The sequence below is a fragment of the Anopheles nili genome, chromosome 2, assembly GCF_943737925.1.
Source record: "Anopheles nili chromosome 2, idAnoNiliSN_F5_01, whole genome shotgun sequence".
NCBI lineage: Eukaryota > Metazoa > Arthropoda > Insecta > Diptera > Culicidae > Anopheles > Anopheles nili.
Genome location: NC_071291.1, coordinates 22,896,800 through 22,923,651, shown reverse-complemented (window position 1 = coordinate 22,923,651; position 26,852 = coordinate 22,896,800). Strand labels below are relative to the sequence as shown.

Here is a 26,852-nt window from a genome sequence, read left to right as displayed (position 1 = left end):
GCCAGGGGCACGTATATGGTCGGGTAAAAGATTCGAAATCCAAACGTGGAAAAATATCAAATAAAAGCACGACCCACCGCGTTGTCGCTTCTATGCCAACGGCCCACATCCTAGCCTATCTACTAAATTACCTTTTCTTTCGTAGAACTCTTCCAAGATAGTGTATGGCAGGAGCGACGCCTCCAACCGGGAAGCTTCTTGTGCTTGGCCGCAGTTCAAGGTTTGTTCTTGCGAATTTGACATTTCAAACGCGATACATCAGCGGACCGTTCAATTCCGGTTTTTACAGCTTCACGTTCCACCAAAATAAATTAATAAAAAAGAAAATACAACGCTCATCTTGCGATGGGTTCTGGTTCGATTTAGGTAGAATGCTTGAGTGTATGTGCCTGCTGATATAATTCGCCGGAGCATAGATGACCTTGCAGTATTCTCCAGTGCTAATCGCGTGGGGAATCTGGTTATGCAAAATTTTATGATGCCTCGTAAATACTGATCTCGCTAAACTTGCGAAATGGCTCCGCCCCATGTCTGCTGATACATGGGAAATTTTTGCATCTGAACAAAAACTACACTTCCACGGGAACAATCGGAATTCCACGATTATTTTGCGATCGCGATTTTAAATTATTCAAATAATGAAAATGCTTCCGTTACGGTGTATCTGTCTCAGTCTCTAAGCCGGACGGCCAAGAAAACTGAAACTCATAACGGATGAAACCGATTCTGTCCGACCGCTGGGAACCGGACTGCTTGGATGTTTGAGAGTTGCAACCTTCACCATGAAAATCTGAGCTCTACCCCCCGGGGCTGGGCTGGGCATAAAATGGGCTTTTCATTTTGTCAAATGAATTTTAACACTGGTGGCCGGTTTTCTGGGAGTGTCATTTTTGGTGGCTCGTTTTTCGTAGTGCGTCCCTGGATACGGGGGGCTCGTGTATATGTTTATGCTCGATTTGCCGTCCTGCCCTGAGGCCGCCCTGAGGTGACGTCCGGTTTTGGACCTTCGGCTTCGGCCGCATTCGTTGATGCACGCAATTAAGTGAAGGGTTTTTGGTCAAGGTTAGCCGGATCGGGCGACATTTGGGGGTAAGGAGACGCGAAGATTAGAGGGCAGCCTCGATCAAGTGGTTGCAACAGGCCTACATTTGCACCTGATTCCGGCTGCGTTTGTGCGCGCAGTTTCATTGCGAAGCGGCGTATCGTTTTTCTCTCATTTTCCTCACATGGTGCTCTGACCAGCCAGCAGGGCTCGACGCAAAATTATCGCCTTCTGTCGCTGTTTGTTTTATGGTGTTGGCCCAAGATTCGAGAACCAGTTGCTTTGAACGAGTGAGGCTGCTTTGCACTCTTCACCATTTCGCCGCCTTGTTGTGTTTTCTATCGATGGCACGATAAATTAAACATCATTTTGGCAATATTGCGCAAAGTATGTTGGATATACGGTACATTGGCTGAACAAAACGGAAAACATGTCTGCCAACGAGAGAGGTTGACGAGGTCAGCAACGTGGACGTATTCGTGAAAAACTACCCTTGAACCACATCCTTTCGCAGCGTTTTCCGATTGCAAACTTTCACGATGGCTCCGACGGAAGTAAGCTACTCGAGGTTGACCGAATATACCGCAGTAGTGAATCGCGTTCGTGTGGCATGATGGCCGAAGCAACAGCTTATTACTTTTATGTTGCTGCATTAGAATGATGAATAATATTAAATCACCGTCCGTGGTTGGGTTTTATGTCCATAAATGTGAATATAATTTATAGTGATGTTAAACGAGATGTATTGTGTCGAAACACTTGTGAAATCTTTATATCATATGCTTCCCTTGAATTATTTGACAGTTTTATTGGCAGTATTTTGTTTTAAATTTGGTAAAATTATATTGAGTTTTCCATCAAATGCATCGTATTACATTCGTTATTCCACTATCTTGCACAAATACTTGCACACCCTTTTTCAATGCTCAATGGAACCTGATACTATTTTTATAAAACACTGTGATATATTACAAATCTTATCATAAAAAAATCTTCTTCTTCTCCTTCTTCTTTGCGAAATGGAATGTAGCCTTCTATATTTGAATGCTCCAAAGAGTCACTTCTAATATATTCAAAGGTTGACCACTTCTTTATAGGCTCGACTATCTAGAGTCATATGCCTTACAGTGAAATACACCGGATACAACCGTCCATTTCGAGAAGCAACGATTGTATATCATAAAAAATTAAAGGTTGAGAAGATATATTCTTATGACTTATAACTCACCCAATGAATCCAAAACAACTGTTTTCTTTTTTACTTTGATTCCATTTTGCCTGTCTTCATAACGCTTAACTGCGCCATCTATTGGTGGGAGTTGTGACTTGAAACGCTTCGTGCTTTGGTCACTGTATCCAGGTACATCAAATGTAAGATGTTTCCATTCCGTTTTCCGTTCCGTTTTGAAAATGTGTGTCTCCAATCATCCATAACTCCAATGAAAATGATTATTAATCTGATAAATTCTGCGCAACATGGGAAACCCTTAAGTAAATTATGTATTCGGGTAGATACAGTTTTCAGGTCAACGAAAACACAGTGGTCATTGGTATAGTGTAGAAAAATGTAACCTTGCTAATTTGAAAAAATGGAAAACATAACACCCTAATTGATGTCACCGTTTTTAGATTCCTTTATGTACACGACATATTCCTGTAACAAGAAGCAGCGTTTTCAAATCTGATGGACACAACCCGACTCCTTTGATGGATGATGTTTTTCGAAAATGTGCGTCATATACCTGCAGATGAAAATCGATACGGCTGAAAGCTGCTTAGCTAAGGAAGAAAGAAACCAAAAAAAAATGCGGCTTTCCATTTCCGATTAGGATTGGTTTCCCGGTGCTCGGCAAGAGAACGTTAAATTTTCCTCGCCTCTCAGCGCACAGCGCGGTTGCTAATTAGCGTTGCCGCCTTTGATGAGGTGTCAATCAAACGCAAACGAAAGCGCGATCAAAGGCGTCGGACGGTTGGCTAAACCTTTGCCGTCTGCAGATCCGCTAGTGAGCGGGTTGGCGTCATCGTTAGCCGTTTGCCGATTCGATACGGGCGCCTTTCATGGCGCTCCTGGGCGTCTCCACTTGAGATGAGTGAAAATCCGTGTATCCTGTGGCACACCGATAAGCGAGATCGTGGTGGTCTGAGAGTAGTTGGCATCGCTTTCTTTATTCCCAAGTTCGGCCCGGCGATAGTGCGCCCTGTCATCTGTCTGCTCAAGTGGACGAGGATCGTTTTCACGCCGTCTCGCTCGTGTCATGTTTACTCGCACGGCGGTGCTCTCTCGCACGGAAGCACTACGTTTCGGGGTCGTAAACAAAACGACACGGGACCTGCGTGTTGCAGTGTTTGAGACAATTTGTCACGGAATGCGTGCCTGTTTCTCCCGGCGGGCTTGCCTGTAGAGTCTGACTAGTACGGATGGTTAAGAAGACCGTCAAACGTGGATTTTGGAAAGGGTTTCTCCGTGCAGTTCTCGAGAACCATCTCCTGGAGGTCCAGACAACCCGCTGTGGCTGCCACAACACGATAAACAAACCGAGCCCGAGCCCATGTGACACTTTCACTATGAGGCCTTCCCAAGCGAACGAGTTGTGGAACGGCGACGCAAGAAGCACGAGTAGGATGGGAAGGAAATTAGGAAAACATCAACTTTCCACACGTTCGTTTCGTGGGACCGCGCGCGTAAGCGAGGATCGTGGTATCGCTTACAATGATCTTACCGACAGACGAGGGTTCCGCAGATGCATCCGAGTCCTTTTCTGTTTGCGTGCTCCTTTTTCGTTGCTTTTTGCTCTTTCGAACGGATGCACAGTTTTGGGCCTGCTCCCATTTGCATGTGATCAAAGGCGTTTTGCAGCGTGAAAGACGATCGCTGAAAATGCCCATTCGCTCGCTTTCGTCGCACTTCCGTCGAACCCTTGCGAACATGCGCGGGTCAAGACCCGCCGGAAGGGCCTGGGAAAGTGCGACCCACTAATGGCGGGATCCTCGAGGTCTCTTCGGGCGTAACCAACACCGCCACGCCGGGTGGCAGTTCATGACAAATGGACCGAATAAAAATGTCAAAATAAAGCATAAATTATGCCTTCTCGCCTTCCGTTTTTCCGCCTTCCAGCGTGTCGTACGGTTCGCTGGATGCTCTCTAGCCCTCTGCCCTTTTTGTCTGTGGTCTTGCTGAGCTCATCGATTATCGACGCATCGGAAGGACGACCGAACGCGGAAGCACCAACGATGTACGCTCGGTTTGGGAGATTTCCTCCAGTGTCGAGCCGCCAAACGGCCTGATAACGCTTTCGGCCAGCATCCATTCCCAAGTTCCGCTTCGTGCCCTAGCTCACCCCGAAGGCTCATCAATCTCTCGGGCTTGTCAACCCGGCCAGGACCCCGCGATCCCATCGCGCGAGTGCCGCGTTGACGGACATATCCCTGGCCGGTTACAGAGGGCCTGAACTTGAAACCCCCGAGTCGCTTTGTCCCGTGCGGTGTCATGCCATCACACACACACACACACACGCACAGCAGCGTGCAGGGAAGTGCTTCCAAATTTATTGGAAAATAAATTTCTATAATTACGAACACTTTTTTCACACCTCCTTCATTGGAGCGTTTTATCGACTGACTGGCTGGCCGAGCCGCCAGCGGTTGGTGTTGCATTTAATGTTGCTGCTGATGCGGCTACTGAGAGGTTTTTCGACATTCTAAAAATATGGAGCCACTTTCGATGGTGAGCCGGGTTCCGATCGAGTGGTTGGCCGTTGCCGTTGTGGCCTCTCTGGCTCGCCCTGGCTCGCCGTTCGCCCGTCGTCGTGTTCTCGGGGTGGTTGAGCGAGATAAATAATAACATTTCATCTTTTTTATCACGCCGATGTATTTCCCGGATGTTGCGATAATAAATTTTCTTGTGGAAGCCACTGGTTTCATTTTCACCATAGCCTTGGGCTTTAATGGTCTTGGGCAGGTGGATTCGAAGTGCGATCGATATAAGGCTGTATTGCGTTTTGGGGGAAAACTCGGACTTAATTTACCACTTTTTTTTAACACATTTTGTACATATTTCGTGCAATAAGATTTATCATTGATAAAGTTACAAATTATCATAAAACAACTCTGATGGCTACCAAAAATGCATGTGAAAAACTTCGGATATTAGCATTCTTTTGGGGAAAATGACATAACACGCAGTCGCTACTTGGTGACATTTAATTTATTGTTATGCCCGCGATTGCGATCCCTAATAAATAGTTTCCATATGTCCTTGAATGAGTCGAGCTCCACCAGCTAGGGAGCTGCGCTCGCTAATACCGTTTCCGAACGCGCCCAAAGTTTGCGCACTGCAAGGAGCAGATCCCGGTGCTCCAATGTCCTATGTACAAGACCGGGGTGTCGGGGGAAAAAAAACCTTAAGCGTACCAGCCATGCTCGGGACGATCGCGACACGTGATCGAGGCGACGGCAGCCCGTGCCCCATGTGCCATCGCGTGATGACCCATTCCGGCACCGGGATGACTTGGACCGGCGTAAAAACCCTGATAATGCCCAGTGTAGGTGGCTCCCGGTGGTGTAAGCGTGTTGGGTGGTGGTGGAGGTGGTGGAGGCGTCGTCGACAGTTTGTACTTATCGACGAAGGACGAATGGCCCATATAGGGTCCGTTTGATCCACCCAGTGGGTTGTGATGGTGATGGTGATGATGGTGGTGGTAGATTGGCCCAAAACCGCTAGCTTCGGAGGCGTACGGTTGCGCCAGCATATTACTGCTGGATCCGGCCGACCCAGATCCGGTCGAAGTGGCCCCGGAACCGGCAGTATGCGGGGACAACCCGTACGGTGAGAGTGAGGCCCCACCTGACGAAGATGCCGGCGAGTTGAGAGGTGAATGGTGTCCCGCCACAAGAGCGGTCAATCCTGCGCTACTTCCGTTCAGATGATGGTGGCTATGATGGGACTGTTGCTGCTGTTGCTGCTGCTGCTGGTGATGTTGCTGGTGTTGATGAAGGTGATGATGGGCGTCGGTTGACGTTCCGGTTCCTTCGCCGGGTGTGGTCGGATTGGGACCGGGCGGTTGGTGAAGATGCTGCAGGTGATGCTGGAGATGATGCAGTGATGGCTGGTGGTGTGGAGGTTGGTGTAGAGACAGGACGGAGGACACCATCGTGGTGGAGGATGCCGCAGACGAAACCGGTAGTAACCGAGGTGACGAGGATGTGCCCGACCCAGCTGTAGCTGGTGCCATTTCGCCATCTTCTGTGGTTGTGCGAAAGAAAACGTATGCGAGCTTAGTCGATGAGCGAATCATTTAGCGCAATATGTCGCAGTCTCGAAGGTAGCAGGGCATGTAATTTACACCAACGAAACACTGCCTGTTTCTTTTTTTTTTGACAAATTATGAGTCTTAATTTTTCGTGTCTGTGGTACGAAAAACCGTTGCGCCAAACAAGGGGTCAAGGATACGGCAACAATGTGTTGAATATGCATTTAAACCCGCATGTCAATGTTGTTGCCAAAAAGAAAAGCAACCCTCTCGGTAGAAAGGGAAAGTAATAACACGATTAAAGCGTGTTGCGGCCTCCTTAGCATTTCAAATCAGCGAGCTGTTTGCGTAAGATGTTGGTTTTGCAATGTTCTTCTGACAATTCATTGCACTGTAACGAACAAGCCCAGGCCCAAGGCAAAATGCTCCAGGATACGTGGTGCAGGCTGCTGCCACTCATCACCTGCAGCTAGTGACGATCAGCGGATCAGATCCTACGAAACAGACTTAAACCCACCGTAAAACGTTGCCAGCCGCCGGGTGCGAAGAAAATGTGCACCAACTTTTCATCGCTCGTGGGTTGGGGTTTTGTTTCGCTTCATCATTATCGTTCTATTTCCCACCTCGGCAATTGCACTTCAGTGGTGCAGGTCTAGCAAGCAGTGCCGGAGATTTTCGGAAGGCGAAATCGAATGAAAAAAAAAATACCACACAAAGAGCGAGTGGTGGAAAAGCGGGAAATTTCCTCGAGGAAACGATGCACCGAATGATGCGCGTTCCGGGAGCAATAAAAAGTGTCTCAAGTATGTTTGGCGGAAATTTCCCTCCTGTCGACACCGTTCGCTTTGGTGGCGCAGGGCGATATTTATAGGGCCGGTTCGGCAGGTTCGGCGGGTTTCGTTCGACTTGGTTTTGCTCGCTTGGGTGTATGCGGTGGATTACTTACTCTTGTAGCTGGAGCTGCGCTCATTTTTCAACCGATCGCTCATGGCCGGTGCCGATCGTTCCTGGGAGCTGCAACGAGAGATCCAAGAATGAAACGTTCTGCGTGAGGCTCTAGCAGTATAGGAGGAAACTCGAAAAAAAAAATAATGCGTTCATTCTGAAAATGCATGCTGGTGAGAGATGCACAAAGTATGTGACAATGATATGATGCGACGTGCAGGCTCGGAGACCTTCACTTACTTCGGCGGTTTTGATCGAGGGTGCGTAGGCCTCCGTAGGCGTTCGGCTTTTCTTTGTCAAATCATAAATGCATGATCCGCGAGGCGGTTCTTTTTTATCGAGGAAACGACAATAATGACAGCTCGAAATGTGAAAACAACATGTTGCGGTTTTATTACCATGGTGCAGTCGTTATGGCTATACTGCGTTTAATGATCGGTTAAAAGAACTGTCGGCAGTAAAATAAGCAATTCGTGCAAACAGACTTTGGGGGTTGTCTTAAGGCATTGAAACATTTGAACATCAGCTAATACGAGAGCTTTTTATACGTTTTACTTGTTAAAGCACAGCTATATTTTGAAATTGGTTTTTCTCTTGAGCATCTTTTGATGGCTGCTTTGTTATTGTAAAACTGTAATTTGACGAACTAATTCGGCCAGCAAACTTGATCCATTCTTACACGTATGTTCTGTTTGTTTTATCCACAATAGAACACGATTCTGCTCAAAGAATCAAGCATCATACGAAAACGCAGCTGCTGCTTTGTTAAACAGCCGCCCGCACCAACATTCGTCTGAAGGGAATCGTACCTTTCGATCGAAACGTTCACGGATGTTGTTCCGATTTATAGCCGGGCCCTAAAGCAACAAACAGCACAATCAAACGATTTGGTAATGATTCTCATATTTTCTTCGCTACCTTCCCACCCATCATCTCATTCGCTCCCAACCCCCTCATCCACTCAACTGAATCGTACGTTCAACGCCCCCAGTATCACCTCAGACACGATGGCTAGCGCCGAATGTGGCTTATCAGGCCCAAATGGTGGTGCGTTTTTTTGTTTCTTCCAAAACAAACGCCATGAGCCGGAGGTGTCGATCGCGTGCACGTTTTGTTTACCGGATCGCCTTTTGGGCGTCCGAAATTGGGCAGCGTTTCATCGAGTTGCAACACTCGGCTTTTAACGCGATCGACGGTTACGTGGGCGGCTCAGCGCCAATTGATGTTCTCGATCGTGACGCTTCTTAGCACCAGGCAGAGAACCGTATGCTTCGTTTCGTTGAACGCTGGACAGCAATCGAGCGGGTCCAATCGAATGGCAATTTGATGCCAGAGCGTGCCTCTTCCAATCGGAGAGATGTGCCTGCGGTCCGGTACCGATCTCCGAGTGTCCAGCTTGGCTTTGGGCGCTTTCGGTCGGGCTGGACGGGTGGAGGGCTTTGAAAATTATCTTATGGTAAGTCCGCAATCGATCGCAACCCGTAAACAAACGATTCGCTTATGATTTATTGTTTGTTTAAACGCACACTCCATTCTTCCCCTCGGTGCGATTGTGCTGGGTTCCTTCGCTGTTCGAAACCCATCTGTACGGAGAGGTAACAAAAAAAAGGAGATGGACCCCAAAAGAAAAGTGACCAACTTCTTCCAACACCTTTTCAGTGTGGGGATCGCTTTCCATGAATTCGATGGTTCGTAGTTTTTCCACGAATAGCTTACGAGGGGGTTTCCATGATCGGTGGTTCGCGGAAAGCAGTGGAAATTTTCCAGAACGGAGAGAATTTTTGAATGAATATGTGCGCAAGGAAGAGGGCCTCAAGACTAGAATGGGTGCAAGAGAGCCAGTTGGGGTAAATCATAACTTAGCGATTGTTTAAAACGTTGCCTCGCATTATTCTTCTCGTTGCCAGTGGCTCAAGGATCGGTTATTTCAAATCCGTTTCCTTTGGAGCGCTGTTTTCCCATGCCGATCAGATACATCTTAGTTGTTTACTCGTTGGTGGGACGTCCACGTGATCGTGCTAATGGGGCGTTTTAATTTGTTTGAAATCTGTCAACTGCGATGCCAAATGGATCCAGTTTAAAAGTATCATTTTTGTGTGTGTGTAAATTACAACCAAGAAGATATTTATTAGGTGCTCCAAGAACGGGCATAGAAATGAGTTACTAGGCTTTTGTCGGATCTCTTTAGCTCGTCATTCTAGCAACTTGATTTGGGGAGTATCTGGCAACCTATCGCAGTGATAGTCGAGGCTGAATAAATCCAAACAGCAGCCATGCAAATCTCCAGCCTAACAATAACAGGCCGAAAATATCACCTGATTGCACTACCCACCGAAGTGCATTCCGATGACCGTCCGGGAGGATCGCCAATTATCATCCACCCGTGGTAACGAGCAAGCCCCATGCCACTAGCAGCTGATCGTGCTGGAAAAAAGGCACACCAAAAAGGTCAAGATCGCGGTCAGCAAAGGTAAGGTGTGCGATAAAACCACCAGGGCTGCGTTATCGGCAAACGACCCACCCAAATGCCTATAAAAGAGTGCACCGATCGTGGCCCTAGGCATCAAAGTACGTCCGAGGATGAGAACGTTCGGAGTGTTTGTTCTGGGGGCTGCGCTGGCCGTTGCGTCGGCGGCCTTCGTACCCAGCACGAGCCAGGTGAAGTACGCCGAAAAGGATTTTCTCCACAAGCAGGAGGACCTGCTGCTGTTGTTCCGCCATCTGTATGAGAAGGATTGGAACCCGCAGCTGGTGGCGTACGCCAAGAACTTCCACTTCAAAGAAAGCGCGGAGCTTTTCCAGCACGAACCAACGGCACCATGGGCGAAGACCCTGTACTCCTACTACGAGCACGGTTTGCTTCCCAAGGGTGAAGTTTTCTCCGTGTACGATGAGACCCACCGCGAGCAAGCCGTCGCTCTGTTCCGCGTGCTATACCACGCCAAGGACTGGGAGACATTCTACAAGGTTGCAGCCTGGGCGAGGTACTACGTGAACGAGGGCATGTTTGTCTACGCGCTGACTGTGGCGGTTACCCATCGGTCGGATATGGCTGGATTTGCTTTGCCCGCACCGTACGAGATCAGCCCGTATCACTTCATCAACACCGAAGTCATCCAGAAGGCGCAGCAGTACAAAATGCAAGGTTACTACGGCATGCAGAAGGTGGACGGTGTGTACACCGTGACGATTCCGAGCAACTATACCGGCTGGTATATGCACACGAACGCCGAGCAGAAGATCTCCTACTTCACGGAGGACATCGGGCTGAACAGCTACTACTACTATCTGCACACGGATTACCCCTTCTGGCTCGGTGGTGAGCAGTTCGGTCTGAGCAAGGATCGTCGTGGTGAGCTGTACCTGTACGAACACCAGCAGATCTTGGCCCGGTACTATCTCGAGCGTCTCTCGAACGATCTTGGCCACGTGCCTGAATTCTCCTGGCATGCACCGATCGCCACAGGTTACTATCCAGATCTGCAGTACTACAATGGGCACAGCTTCCCGGCACGTGACAACTACTACCACGCGGATCAGGAGGCCAACTATCGTGAGATCCGCCAAGTGGTGGACTACGAGAAGCGTCTGCGGGATGTTATCGATCAGGGCTTCTTCGTGCTGCCAGATGGCAAGAAGGTGAACCTGAGCACGCCCGAATCGGTGGATGTGCTGGGTAACCTCATCCAGGACAACCCCGACAGCTACGAGCACCGGTTCTACAAGTACGTGGCCATGTACGCTCGCATCATCATGGGCGCGGCTATCGAGCCGGTCGAGCCGTATCAGGTGATCCCGAGTGCGCTGGAGCACTACGAATCGGCAATGCGAGACCCGGTGTTCTATCAGATCTATAAGCGCATCGTTGCGTACTATCACCAGTTCAAGGAGCACCTGCCGGAGTACACGTACGACGAGCTGGCCTTCCCGGGCGTGAAGATCGACGGTGTGGTGGTCGACAAGCTGCAGACGTACTTCGATCGCTTTGACGTGGACATTACGAACGCGATCGACATTGAGCCGGAACCGTACGTGCCGGGCAAGTACGAGGGCTTCGGTGAGATCGAGTACAAACCGGATCCGGTCGTGATCAAGGCTCGTACGGTGCGCCTCAACCACAAACCCTTCGTGTATAAGGTCAGCCTGACGGCGGAGAAGCCTGGCAAGGCGGCAGTGCGCGTGTTCCTCGGTCCCAAGTACAACGAGTACGGTACGCTGTACACGCTGAACGAAAACCGCGAGAACTTCTACGAGCTGGATTACTTCGTGCAGGAGTTGGTCGCTGGTAAGAACGTGCTCTCGCGCACTTCGGCCAACTTCAACGGATACGTGAAGGATCGCACCTCGTTCTACGAGCTGTACCGCAACGTGATGGCAGGATACAAGGGCACGGAGAAGTTTGCACTTGACATGACCGAAGCGCACTGCGGCTTCCCCAACCGGTTGATGCTGCCAAAGGGCAAGAAGGGTGGCATGCCGTTCCAGCTGTTCGTGGTCGTGTCTCCGTACCAAGCACCGCAGGTACCTCAGTACACCGGATTCGATCCGGTGCTGTCGTGTGGCGTAGGTTCCGGTGCTCGCTACATGGACCAGTACGCCTTCGGGTACCCGCTTGATCGTCCGATCGACGAGAAGGTGTTCTACGGAGTGCCGAACACCTACTTCCAGGATGTCGTCATCTTCCACAAGTCCGAGGGTGATCTGTGATGGGTGATCCTCTCACCCATTGCTTGGCGCGCTTGGCGGGACTGATCAAGCTGCGACGCAATTTTGCATCGCCAGCCCTCCCGGTCGGAGATGAGATGACGACCGGGAACGTTGCTCCTGGAGTGTGTAAATAAAACATGCGGTAGCGATAATGCGAGCTGCTGCAACCCCTCCAACGCACCAAAATCTGCCTCTCAATGTCGATCCCTTCGTTCTGTGCGCGATCCGCTCGATGGTACATTTTCGTTCGTCTTTGCTTTCCCTGAGGGTTCTTCTTTCGTCTCCTGCTGGAGCGGTTTTTCATTTCCACTTGCGTTTGACTTTGTTTATTCGTTGTAAGGGAAGGAAAAGAAATTGGAACAATCTCGGGCGCATGGGGAACACCGTGGCGCGATTTCACTCCTCGGGTATCGATCTCTCGCGAGAAGTTTGATGCAATGATTAGGAGTGTTTATTTATGTTTCTAATAAAATTTCGATGAAAGCCCAGCATCAGCTCCCGAGTGTGCGGCTTTCTAGTGTTTCAGAACCAGGCCGGTTGAGCGTGGCGATCGGTCCTTCCGTTTCGGCCAACGGACACCATCTGGATTCGTGGAGGTCTGGGACGCGTTATCGTTGCGCGTCATTAAAAGGGCGGGAATCCACTTTTTCTTTCTGCCAAGCGGAAACGCAATGCTGAATGTGATATCATCACACGATCGTGGTTGGGAAATTGCAACACCGTCACACTTTGGACGTGCGTATAATACTTTGAGCCTCACTTAACGAAGCGCCGAGTGAGACAATTAATTGCGTGTATAATAATTATAATCTAAACAAGGAAAAAAATCACTGTGCCATAAAAATTAGGAGAGGAGAGTTTGCGGTTTCAAGGCTCAACAAAATTGATGAAGATTCAATGGCATTCCTCAAAACGGACGCCATCGAAACGGTGTACGTAAGATGGATTGCCCAAACAAGTGAATTAACGACGATCGGATCATACTCCAGCGAATGCGAGAGTATAAACACACGATAATCGTTCGTTTTAACGGTATCACATCAAATGGAAGTTATTGCCCACTTTACGATCGAATGCACCCAGGAAGGGGGAGGAAAAGCCCTAGGAGGAAAATCGCAACACGTAAGGTAAAGTAATTAATTTGAGAACTTAATAGTTCTTCGGATAACGGCGCTCGGTTAGTACACCAATGGAAATATATACAGTCGCTTGACTTGCGTGGCCGAAATGGAAAGAAGTCTCGATTTCGACTAGACTTTCTATTTCAAATCACATCTACTATTGAAGGTTCAACGTGTTGTACCTTTGACTTTGAAGGATCTGCGGCGAATGAGGCGATTCGCACCAATAAATGTTAGAGCAAGATCGTCGCCGATGTGACGTTACATCCAGGAAATACAGGTACTGTGCAAACTGCATAATTCATAAGTAAACCCACTGGACACCGCAATGCAAGGGCCTGTGTCCGGACCAAGAGCTGCCGCTTTAAGCCAAATCGGAAATCGCGTTAATTGATAAGCTGGGGCTCGTTGTAACGCATGTTTAATACACAGTGCTTGATCGATGGCGATGAAGTATTGCGTTGCCGTCGAAAAAAAAATCATAAATTAAGGTAATAAAACCACGCGAGAGAAAAAACGAACCTCAAGGGATCGCACACCCTCGAGAAAATGGAAAATCGCCCTGGGAAATGGTCACCCCAGCATCACTACGAGGATCGTTTGGATCAGTAATCAATGAGAAGGACGCAATATTTCTTGCTCCATTCACGAGAGCCGTAGGGCGTAACGTGTGGAAGCGATGACGTGGCATGGCACTTTTATGGCCACCGCCAAACGCCCACAGCCCCGTGTTTGACCGGGCGTTTGTTTTTATTTTCCATCAAAACAATAACATCAGCGCGGCGCTTCTAGTGGAGCTGTCATACCGGCGTACGCGTTCTGCCCGGGGAAACTACGGAGCGACTGTCAGCGAATGTAGTAAATAAAGATTTCCACGAGTGCGCGAAGTGAAAAAGTGAGCCCGTTCGGGGGGGAAATTGGAAAGATATTTATGTGCGCAAAAGTGTGCAGTGTATTTGTGCAACAAAAACAAGAGTGCAAGCATAAAAACAACCCGAAACCACCACATCATGAAAGCAAACAAATGTGACAGACGCCAGAGAAAAAATACATTGTGCTACTTACTCTTCGTTAGTTTCGTTGTCCCGAAAACCCTTCGCGAAGGGATTGCTGACGATCTTGAGCTGAGTAACCTGCGGAAGAGAAGCAGACGATCGAGATGGAAACAGGTTAGTGAAAATGCGTTCATTACACGACAGCTTGTAGCCGCTCCTGCGAGCGGAAGATTAGTGAGATGCTTTAAAAATTTCCATTCCTCCGAATGCGCGTTTGGAGCGCCTACGGTTCATTTATTTCGTGCATCGGATGGTATGAAACCAATTATGACACGCCACCCTACACAGGGTTGTGATCGGTGTCCCGCGTGGCGGACGGAAAAAAGAAATTTATAGCCCCCAAAAGTGAAATTGCTGACGCCTGGCTCCCGGTCTTCTCTTGCGCTGCTCGCGATCCATTGGGAGCCGCTGCTTCTCCGTTCCAATATATCTTTCCTACTTTGTAATATCTGTCAAAATATTTAAACCCATTCATTACTTTTAATCGTTGCTGGTCTTTCCGCTGCATCGCACCGCTTTTCCGTGCGGTTTATGTTTGCCTGCCGTTCGCCTTCGTTCCGTCGATTGTCTCCCGAGCGAATGCATCCCGCGATTCAAGGGACCTCCGCGTCAGCGAGAGTTTCGCGCTGGTATTTTTTATGATTTAGGCGTGTCTTAGAATTTACGATCGCTCCGAGCTAGGGCCGGTTTAAACAAGGAACGAAAACGTTAGCCTAATTTCGAATCGATCCCACGCCGTTTGTGTTGCGTGTTTTTGTTTTGCCATTTCGACATCCTTCTCGCTTTGGTTGTGTTGGAACGAAATTGCCTGTGCTTAAGCGCACGGAATGTGATTTAGATGAGTGAGATTTTGCAACGTACATGTTTTTTCCCTCCCGAATATAATTCGGCCCCATCCAAACGCCCACAATCGGTCCCTTGGGGTTCGTTTTGGGGAACGGAGACAATTTTACGAATGACATTCGCTTGTACATGTATTTTATGTGGATTGTAAAAAGTAACGACTCAGAAGAATGCAATTAAGCGGAATGAGTGGCTTCTCATGGGTAAGGGCTCATCTTCTCAAAACCAAGCTAATGTATCAGCCCGTTAGAACACGGGCAGGGTCAGACCGATTGACGACAGGTCCGCCGTATTGGTTGACCTCGAGCCGCCAGTTTGAGCCGCTCGGTCTGCATCGGCCGCTACACTGTTGCATCGATAATTACTCGATCATCCGTGGCCCATGTTGCCGATCTCAACAACATACCACAAGCCGTGGTGCCACTTCACGCCGCCTATAGGTGGGACCAGCAGAGCAGACACGAGCAGAAGAAAAAAAAAGGCTGACCGGGAGCATGATGCTCGCAGTTCCAGCAGATAAACATTAAACAGACCGTTCCCTAATCGTTTGTTTGGTCGATCGTAATGGGAAAAGGATGCGGCGAAGCTGCGCGTACCAGCAGCATACACCGCCCCGGGAGTTGGCGTGGTGCGATCGCGTAAACATCGCGCCCTTTCGGGAGCCAAAGGGTGAACACCTCGACACTTGTGCAATCCACTGCAAAGGGACGCGTGACACGCTGCTTGAGCTTACCCGCTGGTTCTGGTAAGCCGTCACGGCCGTGAAGGATGTCTCAGAGAAAACAAACGTTCGGTGTGTGAGCGTGTCCTTCTCGTCCTTGACGCCATTGCGCGTGAAGTAGCATACGTGCAGCCGTGGCTGGTAACGATGCATCGAGTTGAGAATGATCTGTGTAAACGTGGGAGAAACAAGAGGAAATAGAGCCAGATTAGTGTCCGTTTGCCTGAGACAGGAGACACGTCCACTCACATGGCCATTATCGTCCAGCTGGTTGTTGGTGAGCTTCAGCTTGTCAAAAGAGATGGTCTGCTTCATCCAGGTGGCACCGGTTGCAGGTGAATCCGGGTGGACGCTGATGCGGGGCGGTGAGATAGGGTCCGCTTTTCCGGCCACGACCCAGCTTGAGCTGGTGGATAGAAAGCAGCTAGTTTTTCATTTCGCTCGTGACACGGTCGCGTGCTGTTAAATCGGTTATATTTCGACCGTTAGTGAATGCAGGCATCAAGATTATGTTATCGTCTGATAAGAAAACCAACACATGCAATCTGTGACCGCGTGCTTTGTTACTCATCATCAGTTGTACTATCACTATATAAGAGGCATCAGAAGCTAATAATAACCTAGCTGACTATGTTGAGTCAATGTTAAAAAAAGGAGCTTTATGTTATAAAATATGATAAAACGATGACCTCAACTGGTTTCTTTATCATAAAGATACTTTTAATCTGCTTTCGGGGTATTAACTTCTTTCGACGATTAGTGGTGATGCACCTCTGATCTATTCTTGTTTAGGTCTTTTGATTAAAATCGGACAACAGCGATTATGAGAGATTATTATTCAGATCCATTCAGAGATTAATATTCACTAGGACTCTAGCTTACGTCACAGGTGTGAACACTCTGCTCAAGTAGGCTGTGAAACTTGATCACTTCAAAACAGCAAAAATATCTCTTTTTTAAACACATTAACGTGCAGCTGTTAGTACAAAGCATCGACTCCTTTCCGATTGAGGACGCTGTAATTGACGCACATTAGCAGTTTGGCAAAGTTTTGGCCAGAACGCCTAGTGTTCACTGTTTTAGGTCCCATGGGAATGTTGGGCGAAAATTAGTCACCCCGCAGGTCAATCATGCGGTTAAGGTTACGTGCGTCGGTTAGTAATGTAATCCATGCAGTTTCCGTTAAGCACACGCGGCTTCATGCTCGGTGGCCAGTGAAATGCATTCACAGTGGCGCCCTGCCAGTCCCTTACGTGTGGAACGCGTATCGATAGCGCTTATCATCGAGCGGCACAAAGTCCATTATCATGAGGTACTCCGCGGCCAGCTCCAGCCCGGATACCTTCACCTGGAAGGTCGGGAACATGCGCCGTCCCGCCTTTGTGACTATCATCTCCGTGCCCTGCTCGTGAAACTTGTCCCACAAGTGTTTGCCCTCGAGCACGACCACAGCCCCGGCCAGCGACGAATGATAAGGCTTATCCGCGTCGGGTGCTTTTTTGGTGTTCGCGAAAGCCGCCGTCTGAGGCGCTCCCAGCTGCTGCTGCTGCTGCTGCTGCTGCTGGCGAACGGCCTGCTGCCTGCTGCCATTTTGTATGATAGATTCCCTCCTACCACCACCACCACCATCACCACCCCTGGTTGTGTCCTCGTCACTACCACCGATGTCGTCCTCGTCCTCCTCGTCCGTTCTGCTGCCATCGCCATCGCCCTCGTCCTCCGGCATACCTGCACGACCTTCGCCATCGGTTGCTCCTTCCGGGGAAGAGCTCTGTGAGCCATCTACCGCACCACGTCGTCCTGCGCGAGTTCGCTGATGTCGCTGTTCCGAAGCCCGCTGGGTCTTTGCCTGACCACGAGGCTCGTGGAGGTTTTTGTTGCTGTTCAGCACGTTGTTATTATTGTTGTGATGGAGATTCGCACCATGGCTAAGAAGAAGCCCGGTTCCGTTGGCCGTCGATTGCTGGCTATGCTCCAGCGGAGAAGACTGCGACTCGCTGTCACAGCTTATGCTAAGCTGCTCGACTTGCTCCAGTGGATTGTACTGGCCTTTGTTGGCGTTCTGAAGGCAAGCTGTCGAAGAGAGAGAGATAGAAACACGTTTGGGCGAGAAGTGAGTAGGAGTTTGCAATTTGGTTTCCGATTTATGGTGCGCGCGCGAAAGTACGCGTAAACGAGCATCTAACTGGGAGGTTTTGTCTTTCCGCGCAATAATTGACGTAGTCTGCGATTTGCTTATCGCCGATTTCGGCCGCGCCTATCGATGTTTTAAACTCGGCACTCTGAGCATGTTGAAAAAAAAAAACCCCAGTGAAACCACAAGCCAACCGAGGCGCCCTTTCTGGTGCCGCCGAAAATTCCGCGAAATATGTTTACGCATTCGGCGGCGGTAATGGGTGGGAGCTAAAATTAGCAGCACTTCCCTATCGCGCCGCCCGAAGGATCCGACGGTTTCAACGGGATAAATCATCTTTTTCAGCTCTCGTTTGGGTTGCCGAAAAAGGGGAGAGTGAAGCAAAAAAAAAAAGAAACACACACACCGCTCCGTTGGAACACTGAGCGAGTGCGGCCTTTCGTTCGCGTGGCACACCGTAAATTGTGCGCAAATCGAAGCGACGAGAACTAGCCGCGGCAAACCGCCACGCAATCGTGAACCGGCAGAGGTTTGGTCGGTTGGGCATAAAATTCAAATAAAAACCACTCCCGAAGCCGACCCCGGCGGGGTAATTCCGTGGCCACGGTAAAGCCGCGGGCGGCGAAAAAGTGCGCTCCAACATTAAGCAATCATCGGCCATTTTTCACAGATCATAAAATTTTGACTCTCTCTATCTCGCTTTCTCGCTCCAAATCATAACTCGGGTTTCCGCAATGCGTTAAAAACTACCAGGCAGACCAGGAGGCAGACTGAAAGTAGCCCCGGGGTGCAATGAAAACAAGGCGCGCTCATAAATGCCCGGTGGGCCGTAACGTTGCGGTTGCCTTCGTGCCGTTGAGATGAAGACTTCGAGCTGTGGGCGCTTCGGAATTACTTCCCGGAATGTCGCTGGTTTTATGACCGCCTGGTACTTTGCAGGAGCATCCATCCTGCCGCCGAGGTAGTTCCGAACCATACCGGGTTCTCCTGTGGCCACATGGCAGGAAGACGCAATTTTCTTTTTTCTACGACGGGAGAAATTTCTTTGTAAATATGGGAAAACGGGGGAACTCAAATTGACGATGGCTTTAGCTAATTTTAAGACGTTTCTAGAGCAATTAGCGGTTAAAAGGTTAATGAGGAGAGTCGGTATGCGTTTGCTTGAAAAGGAGCATCATTTTCGAACGCCAAGGGAGATGCTCAGGAAAGCGTAGAAATATCCGTGTAGGACTTGCTACCACAGCTAGTGGGTGACGAAAAAGTGTCCTTATTGTTTTGCGAGACCTATTGCAAATACATACCCGGAAACAGGTTCGTTAAATTACATCTTGCATTTGAGAATTGTTTCCGTGGTATTTGTGTTTTCATTTATGTTTAGCACCAGGCTTGGGGTCACTAAGAAACAGTGGATTAAGTTCCATGCCATTTCATATTGCTTGGAGGTACCCCATTGCAGAATAAATGGAATATTTCTCCCATTTGAAACCTGCTCAAAGTCGTTCCCTTTTACGTTTCAACTTGTCTCCTCTCAACCATCGAAACACATGTTTCCCAAGTTCCGAAGCACGTTGCTCGGTTCCGGAACATTGGCTTGGTATGTGGAAAATTTCGTCGCATTAGTGCAGTGCCAGCGCCGGGTTCATTAATCAATCCATTAGACAATGAAAAAGCTAACCGCTGCGATCATCAAAGATACTGTTTTCCTAAACGCACGAGAAACTATGATGTAGCGGACGTGCCTGGAATCGTTCGCCAGGACAAGGGTGTTTTGTTTTGATTTTCCGCTGGCATCCCGCGGGGTGGCGAGAAACACAACCGTGGCTCAGAGACGAGCTTCATCCCAATCCCGGTGGCACTGAACCGTCCCTTACCCACATAAATCTCTCCAACGAACGGCGACACGATGTCGACGAGTACACTTTTGACCGTGTTTATTCCTGCGTGCCTTTTTTTTGCGCACTCTTTCTCTCTCTCTCTCGTTTGGCCTTTTTTGCACACGCCAGTGCGCCGCATTCCCGCTGCAATGGCGGCGTTGGCACGCTTCGGTCGAAGTGTGAATGAAATGCAAACCCACGGAACCGATCCCGTGAATGACACCCGCCGGGGGAAATCTACCCTACGGTCCTTTTTTTCCCTCGTCCGCAACCCCGTCGATGGCGGCGTTTGGGGCTTTGAGCCGCCCAAATTGACAATTAGTTCTGCGCGATTTATGTCCAAGTGTCGTTCGCTTGAACGATTGCAATCATTTAGGATTAACGAGATATAAATCTAGCCCGTCTCTCGTTGGGTTGGGTGCGCTAGGCGTGAATCAGTTCTGTACGACGGTGGCACGATGCCGAACAGTACGAAGATTGCACGGATTCCTTCACAAGGGAGCGATTAGAGCGGCCGTGAAACAATCAACACGAATAATTGTTGCTAATTGCACTAGATTTGGCTCAAAAGCTGCGACCGCTGTGGTCAAATAATGGATGGAAAATCTGGATCGATTGAATGTCCCCGCCGGTAGGCTACGATCCGGCGTAATTGATTTCCTGTTTGGTTTCAACCCCCGCCGGGTTTAGCCGTTGTGGATTCTGCGGCGAATGGTTTCATCGCGGCCAGCAAATAAACGCATCCGTTGCGGTAATTTCAACAATCCGCTCATAAGGACAGCGGACCAGTCGACCTCCTGCGGTTCGTTGCTTATTTTCTCTCGCCAGTATATAACAATATTGACACACGTGAGGCCCGGCAAGTACGACACTGGGCTACGCGGCTACAATGTGCCGGCCCGTCGCTCCAGGCGTTTCTAAAGGGCCGAAGTCGCGTGCGCCTCCACGCGCCGAAAGATGTCAGCGCACGGATGATGGCGCAATTTTGCGGTTGATGGCCGGTGTTCGCAAGTGCGGCGAAGGTGCAATGGTGAGGACACATGGGGTCTGCTATGGAAATCTGTCATCACTTCCGTGCCGATGGACGAAAGCAGCGTAGGAAAAGCAGCGAGGTGGCAAGTGCAACAAATGAAAGCGTAACCGAGTGCCCATCTGAGAGTTGTGATTTGTGATCGCGGGATGATGGGCTATATGATCCTCGGAAAGGTAAACGACCTCCCTGGTTTGTTGCTGCTAAGCATTTATGAGTGCGTCTGTCAATGCTGAATGGAGTGTTTTTTAGGTTTGTGAAAATCGAAACAGAAAGTAAGCACTTTCATGATAACGATAATTCAGAGAGTCTCGGATAAATATTAGGCTTACGCGTAATCTATGCCAAAATGTATGGCTTATGTGCGTATGTTAACATCCATACTAGATTATATGTAGTCCAAAGAGACGATAAACGCGATGCGTGATTGATGAAATGCCCTATTATTTTGAACACATGACCAGAGATTCATAGATGTAACAAGTATGGAACAAATATAATGATGATTGGAAGAACAAAACTCGGAAAACGGCTTAACGCAAAACGGATTTAATTGCCGTGATTGGGTTTGAACAATACTGGTCTGTTTTTTTTTACTCTTGTCAGGTTGCAATGTTAGCTGTAATAATTTATTAGTATACTTTTTTTCTGAATTGTTCCATATAATTCCATATTAATTTTACTCCTTTCATCAGCTTGCTATCGGCTATCCTCAAACGGCCAATCATTTCTCGTGTATGCATTATATGGCGTCCTTTAACGCACAGTAAAATAACTTCCTGTTGGTGCATGTGTCCGTCAGGACCGAATTGAATTCTTCTGGAATGAAAAAAGTATCGTATCTTCCAAAAACCTCCGCTCCATCGACTCGACAAAAAGATCGAAGATCGCGCTTCCGAGCAAATTTCTTTTCCAGAAGCCAGTCTCAATTCGTCCGACTTGTTGAGGATGGGTTTCTTCGCGTCGGTTTTGGCTCGACTCATAATTTACAGTGTCATGTCCGAAGCAAATATTTATGTTGTAATTAGTCGAGTGTGTTTTCCCACTCCCCTTCGCTCGCCAGCGGTTCGACATTGCGCTCGGTGTTGTTCTTGTTGGGTTTTCTCATTACTCTTGCTCCGTTTCCTTCCCGGGGCGTAACAGTACGACGGTGCGATACCATTCCGTTTCCCAGCCCCGGGTTGATCGTATTTCGTTGCGTGTCTCGCGAATGCAGCATAAGTTAAGCATTTAAGGCCTACTGTTGCCCGGCGGGCGGGTACGTTCGCTCGCGCTGGAGAAGAAAAGCGATGCATTCGGGGTCGGTTTTGTTTTTCGGGAGTGTCAAATAGTTCAACACTTCCCGGATCCGCGTTGAATATTTTCTGGTAACCGGTGAGCTGTTTCGAAATCCCAAAATATCTTACTCGCCACCGCCAAGCAAAGAGAGGCTCCTTTTGCACCGCACAAGGTGGATGGACACGGGCTGATGTATTTATTATGCTCCTGTCCGTAGTTTCATGTTGCTCGTGGATCGGGGTAGCCGTTTTCTGAAGGAAAAAAAAAGGAAGACGGGCGAAACCTCCGACCACAACCAACCGTAAACAGAGCGAAAGTCCCTGGGGGTGGCCGAAAAATTCTGCAACGCACCACGGACCCCTACCACGGAAGGGAACAGCGAACGAGCCCGATCAACCAACAAGCAATCAATTGCCGGCAGAGCTCGCGCGATCGATTGGTGGACGTTTACCGGGACGAAATTTATGCTTCAGCGCAGCGGAGATCGCGTCCGTGTGCTTAGCCAGCTGGACAGCGATTTTTCTACGCCTTTCATCGGTGTCCAAGGAAGCCGGAATCGATAGATATGGGGGTGATAAATCCAGCACCAGCAGCTCTTACCGAGCGCTGTGGCCATACTTTGCCGTGTCCGTGGAGATCGCAGTACCACGGAGACTCGCAGCTCTCCAGGGTGGCGTTTTATAAACACCCAAATACGCGTTCGAACGCGGTGGAAACGCGTCAACCGGCTGCGAGAAGCGTAAAATAGCGCCCGTTCTTCATCCGAGAGCACGACGGGGCACATTCCGGTAGCTAGCGAAGTTGACATCATAATTAATTTATGCGCTAAATCATCGTCCACCGTGGTTGGGATTTTCCCCTGCCAGCGATTTCGGGGCCCGTGATAAATCGGCTCGGGGTTCGTTCGTTGCTTTTTTTTTATTTCTCTCGTTACAAACACCCGTTTGGGGAAGGAACGGGTTGGCGCTTCTGCCACGGGTCGGTGAGTCCTAATTAAGGAGCTTATTACCGACCGGCACACGGAGGAGGTCAATTGAAAACGGCGATGTAAGCGGTAGGCAGCACGAGCTCAGATGATGGCTCTATTAATTAAACGATGTTGCGTCGTCCGCCAGGAAGGGAAAATCCTTCGGGCACCGGTGGAATGTTGTCCTTTCGGGCGATGTTACCCGTCCATCATGTGACGTTGTTACACGGGTGCATTGGAATAAAAATCGCCTAATTAAACTCGCTTGCTTTCTGTGAGGGTTTTCGGTTTTTGACGGACAAGATCGGCATAAAGGTAAAGGCCGTCTGATGGGAATTGATGTAAAACTACGTCAGTGCGGTTTAAGTGGCACACAGACGTACTTATTAGGTACATATTACCAGTTTTTAATTTCGTTTGTGGAATGAGCAATTAAGCTTGCAGGTTATTTCGTGTTTGGATATATTTGCATGCCTAATGTCCTTGCATTTGATCGTGATATTTTTAATATATGTAAGTGTATCAAAAAAAATTGTCTCTTATATCAATCTTACATTCATTATCGTTACATGTGACACCTTATAAATACATATACTCATAAACTTGTTATTACTATTTGTAAACAAACTCATTATGTATCTTAAAATTGATTCAAAACGTACTCAAATAATAGTATTTTCTTTGTGATGGCTCAATGAAGAAGCAAACATTCCGATTGAAGGTAAAAAATGGGAATAAAATCATTTTCAGTTGCATTGAAAAGTGATCGCCATTTTGTCGTACCGATTATGGGCGCATTGCTCCCTAGAGCATCCTTACCTTCCATCGCCTTCATCGGGTTGGTACCATTCTTGTAGGCCACAGGGTTCCAGTAGTCAACCGCCGGTCCGTAGTGGTGAAGAAAGTCCGGCCCATTCAGATCGGCCGCCGTCGGTACCGCTCCAACTAGTCCCGAGAACGACTCATGCAACATGGCACCCATCGGTCCACCGGACATTCCGAGCGCCCCATCAGAATGCCGGTGTCCGTTGGTGAAGTCAAGATGGTGCATCATGTTCGTGTCCTCGACGCGAGGAACTAACGCAAATGACTCAAATAACTCCTACGAAACGCGTTGCGTAACGCCTTGTGTGGTACGTGAAAATTGTGTTTAATTAATTTTGCTACCAACCAATGTAGCAACTATTATGAGTAGAGAAAGTATTCGCGATGTCCTAATCTCGCCGGAAAACTCCGTCGTAAAACAACGGTTAACCGTGACGTACAGGTAAATGAAGTTGAATTAATTTATTCGTATCGCGGGCGTGTTGACAGCGCGGTGTAGGGCGGATGTTTTCCCGCGGGCAATTTTCACACCTTCCACAGTTTCCACTAATCGGCACCGGTTCACAAGCGTGAAAAGGGGGAATATGCGGATCGGCAATTCGCACTTCTTCAGATCGCACTTCTTCTGTCACCAGAACGGCGTAAACGATGGGGAAGGGGCTCAACCGCGACCACGACTCGACAGACAAAGGTCGCAGCAGGCTTTATTCACACACAACCACACGGACGAAAACACACACTCTAACACTAACCGAACGTTGCACAGCGATATAATTTGGCGTTTTGTTGTTGTTGTTTATTTTTCACTGCAACACCAAGATTTCAAACCAAAAAGGATGCTCTCTTCGTTCACAGCATACCGCAATCGGGACAATGGGAACCCGGAAAACTCGACTGGCACAGCCAGCAGGGGGTGGAAAATTCGATTCCGCGTGGACTTTTTTGTCGGGTTGAAATATTGCTCCACCTTTTCACCCGAGCAAAACAAACTACTCCCGTGGGGCGATATTTTCCGAACCGAGTGCCCCCGCTTTCGTCCACAAGCACTCTTCAGGGGCTGGTTTGCTTTGGCTTCGCGCGCGCACGATGGAAAATAATAATAATTAAACTTTCAACTGGCCACGAAGATTTTCCGGCCGACCAACCGGCAGGGTGTTCATTAGGCCGCAAATTGGCCGCAGCACCGCGGGAATGCGCACGCCTGATGATGATCGCACAATAAAATTATAACAACACCCGGGAGCAGCTACTGCCTGGCTCGGCGCCCGGTCGGGAAAATGCGTTCCGCGCGGATCCGTGTTTTTCCTTCGCTTCGCACCGTACCGTACTGGTGGCGGTTGATCGTTTCCGCAGCATCCGCAGCCAGTCCCAAGCGCGGTTGATCTCGTGTTGGCGCTGTCTCGCTCTCGCGCCTGGGATGTGGAACCGAGATTTCCCTCTCGACTTTCCGCCGACGCATCCGTGTCATCGAGAACGGGACGGCTACTTCAGCTGGGAGGGCGTTTGCACTGGGTTTGTGTTTTTTTTTTGCCTCTCTGTACTGGGTGGCTCGTCGAGGAGGGAGGTCTGCATGCGGAGGGTGCAGCATTGTCGATGGAAAACTTTACCAGTAAGAACGAGAGAAAGGTAGGATCAGTAGCCGATTCGATCGGTGACTGTCGGTTGATGCAAGAAGGAGACAGGCTGCGTAACCGCCAGGATGAGATCGATCGTTGGGTGAAAGTGAAAGCGTTTTGTAAGGCAAAGGACATTTTTGTAATTGGAGTGAATTTGCAACCGTACTAAATTTCTGCACATGGGCTAGTAGGTGTATAAAACAACAATCAATATTACTACTAAGTTAAAATAGTACAACTGTTATTTATCTGGTTTTATTATTTGATTTATTTTCATGTTTTTAAATCTTTTTTTGACAGTATAAGATGTATGATACGAAATAACACAATTTATTGCTTTTTAAGCCAACGCAAGGATGCCTAATTTGTTATTTGAAGGATATCGATAAGGATGTTAGGTTAATATTGCTCCCAACGTATTATATACCACGATAATCAAAATAATAGATTGCTTAAACGATAACTGTGTACACTGCATTAAACACCCACGGAATGTAAATTGCTTACTGGCTTTGGGGTGCTTCTTTGGCACAAACCGTTGCGCATTGTGATCTGCCCGTTAAAGGACGCCCGAGATGAGGCTTCCGCTTCTTCGGTAAAATTAGTACACCGAAATGGCCGGCTGATTGATTGATTGATTGATCGATGTTCGGTAATTGGTGGCGTTGCAGTGAAGTTCCTTTTAGCTCCACTACCGATGGAATTTTTTTTTCGAATGCGAAGGTAAATAAATCATACACCCTCGTGGCAGATACGTTCTGCGCGAACAGTTAATCACTGTTCGAAGGATTGCAAACCTTTTGACGTACGTAAACCGTTCAATGTCATCTCTATTCATTCGTTCATTTTACAAGAACAATAGTACAATAGTAATAGATAAAAATGTAGTACGGAGTAGCTTGAAGCTCTTCCATTACCCTGCAATATATTGTTGTTGTTATTCCTGGTAAGATGAACTTCAACGAACGATAATCCTGGCAAATTCCAGGACGATTACATTTTACCAGTGAATGATACGAATATCAATACCATAACGTGTGTTTTCTGGGATTTTTGTGTTAAATGAACTTCTTCTTAGTGATTAGTGGTCCACGACATTCCATTTTTGTATATTTTGGAACAAAAAGGCTGTTCTAGCCTACTCCATATACGGAGCACAACGATTCATCGGTGTTCGACCTACAGAGAACCACCGATTGGAGTTCGTCCTCCATTCAGTGGCCCGGATCGAAATTTCCAGACACAAAAATTAGACATTCACTCTTTATCACAATTACATGTTAGTCACACTTTGGCGTTACTCTAAAGGTCATGGACATAGCTCTTGCACACCGATCGCGCGTACCGATCGCTGACGGAAACGCAACGTGGAAAGTGCGACCAAACTCTCGGGCCCGTGAGTGAGCAGGAATCGGTCGACTCGGTTTCATGGCGGATATGGCAAC

General features: G+C 48.5%; 2 protein-coding genes across 2 annotated transcripts; one reads left to right on the top strand and one right to left on the bottom strand.

Moving 5' to 3' along the window:
• Positions 1–5,442: 5,442 nt before the first annotated feature.
• Positions 5,443–24,020, bottom strand: LOC128732181 (T-box transcription factor TBX5). Its single transcript, XM_053825354.1, has 7 exons — positions 23,786–24,020; positions 16,937–17,756; positions 15,933–16,089; positions 15,696–15,851; positions 14,130–14,197; positions 7,238–7,305; positions 5,443–6,284 (listed from the first exon to the last, which is right to left on the bottom strand). The coding sequence occupies exons 1-7, from the start codon at positions 24,018–24,020 to the stop codon at positions 5,443–5,445; spliced, it is 2,346 nt and encodes a 781-aa protein (XP_053681329.1).
• On the top strand, positions 9,817–12,111 carry LOC128721134 (hexamerin-1.1-like). Its single transcript, XM_053814856.1, has one exon. The coding sequence runs from the start codon at positions 9,817–9,819 to the stop codon at positions 11,941–11,943; it is 2,127 nt and encodes a 708-aa protein (XP_053670831.1). The 3' UTR covers positions 11,944–12,111.
• Positions 24,021–26,852: the final 2,832 nt, after the last annotated feature.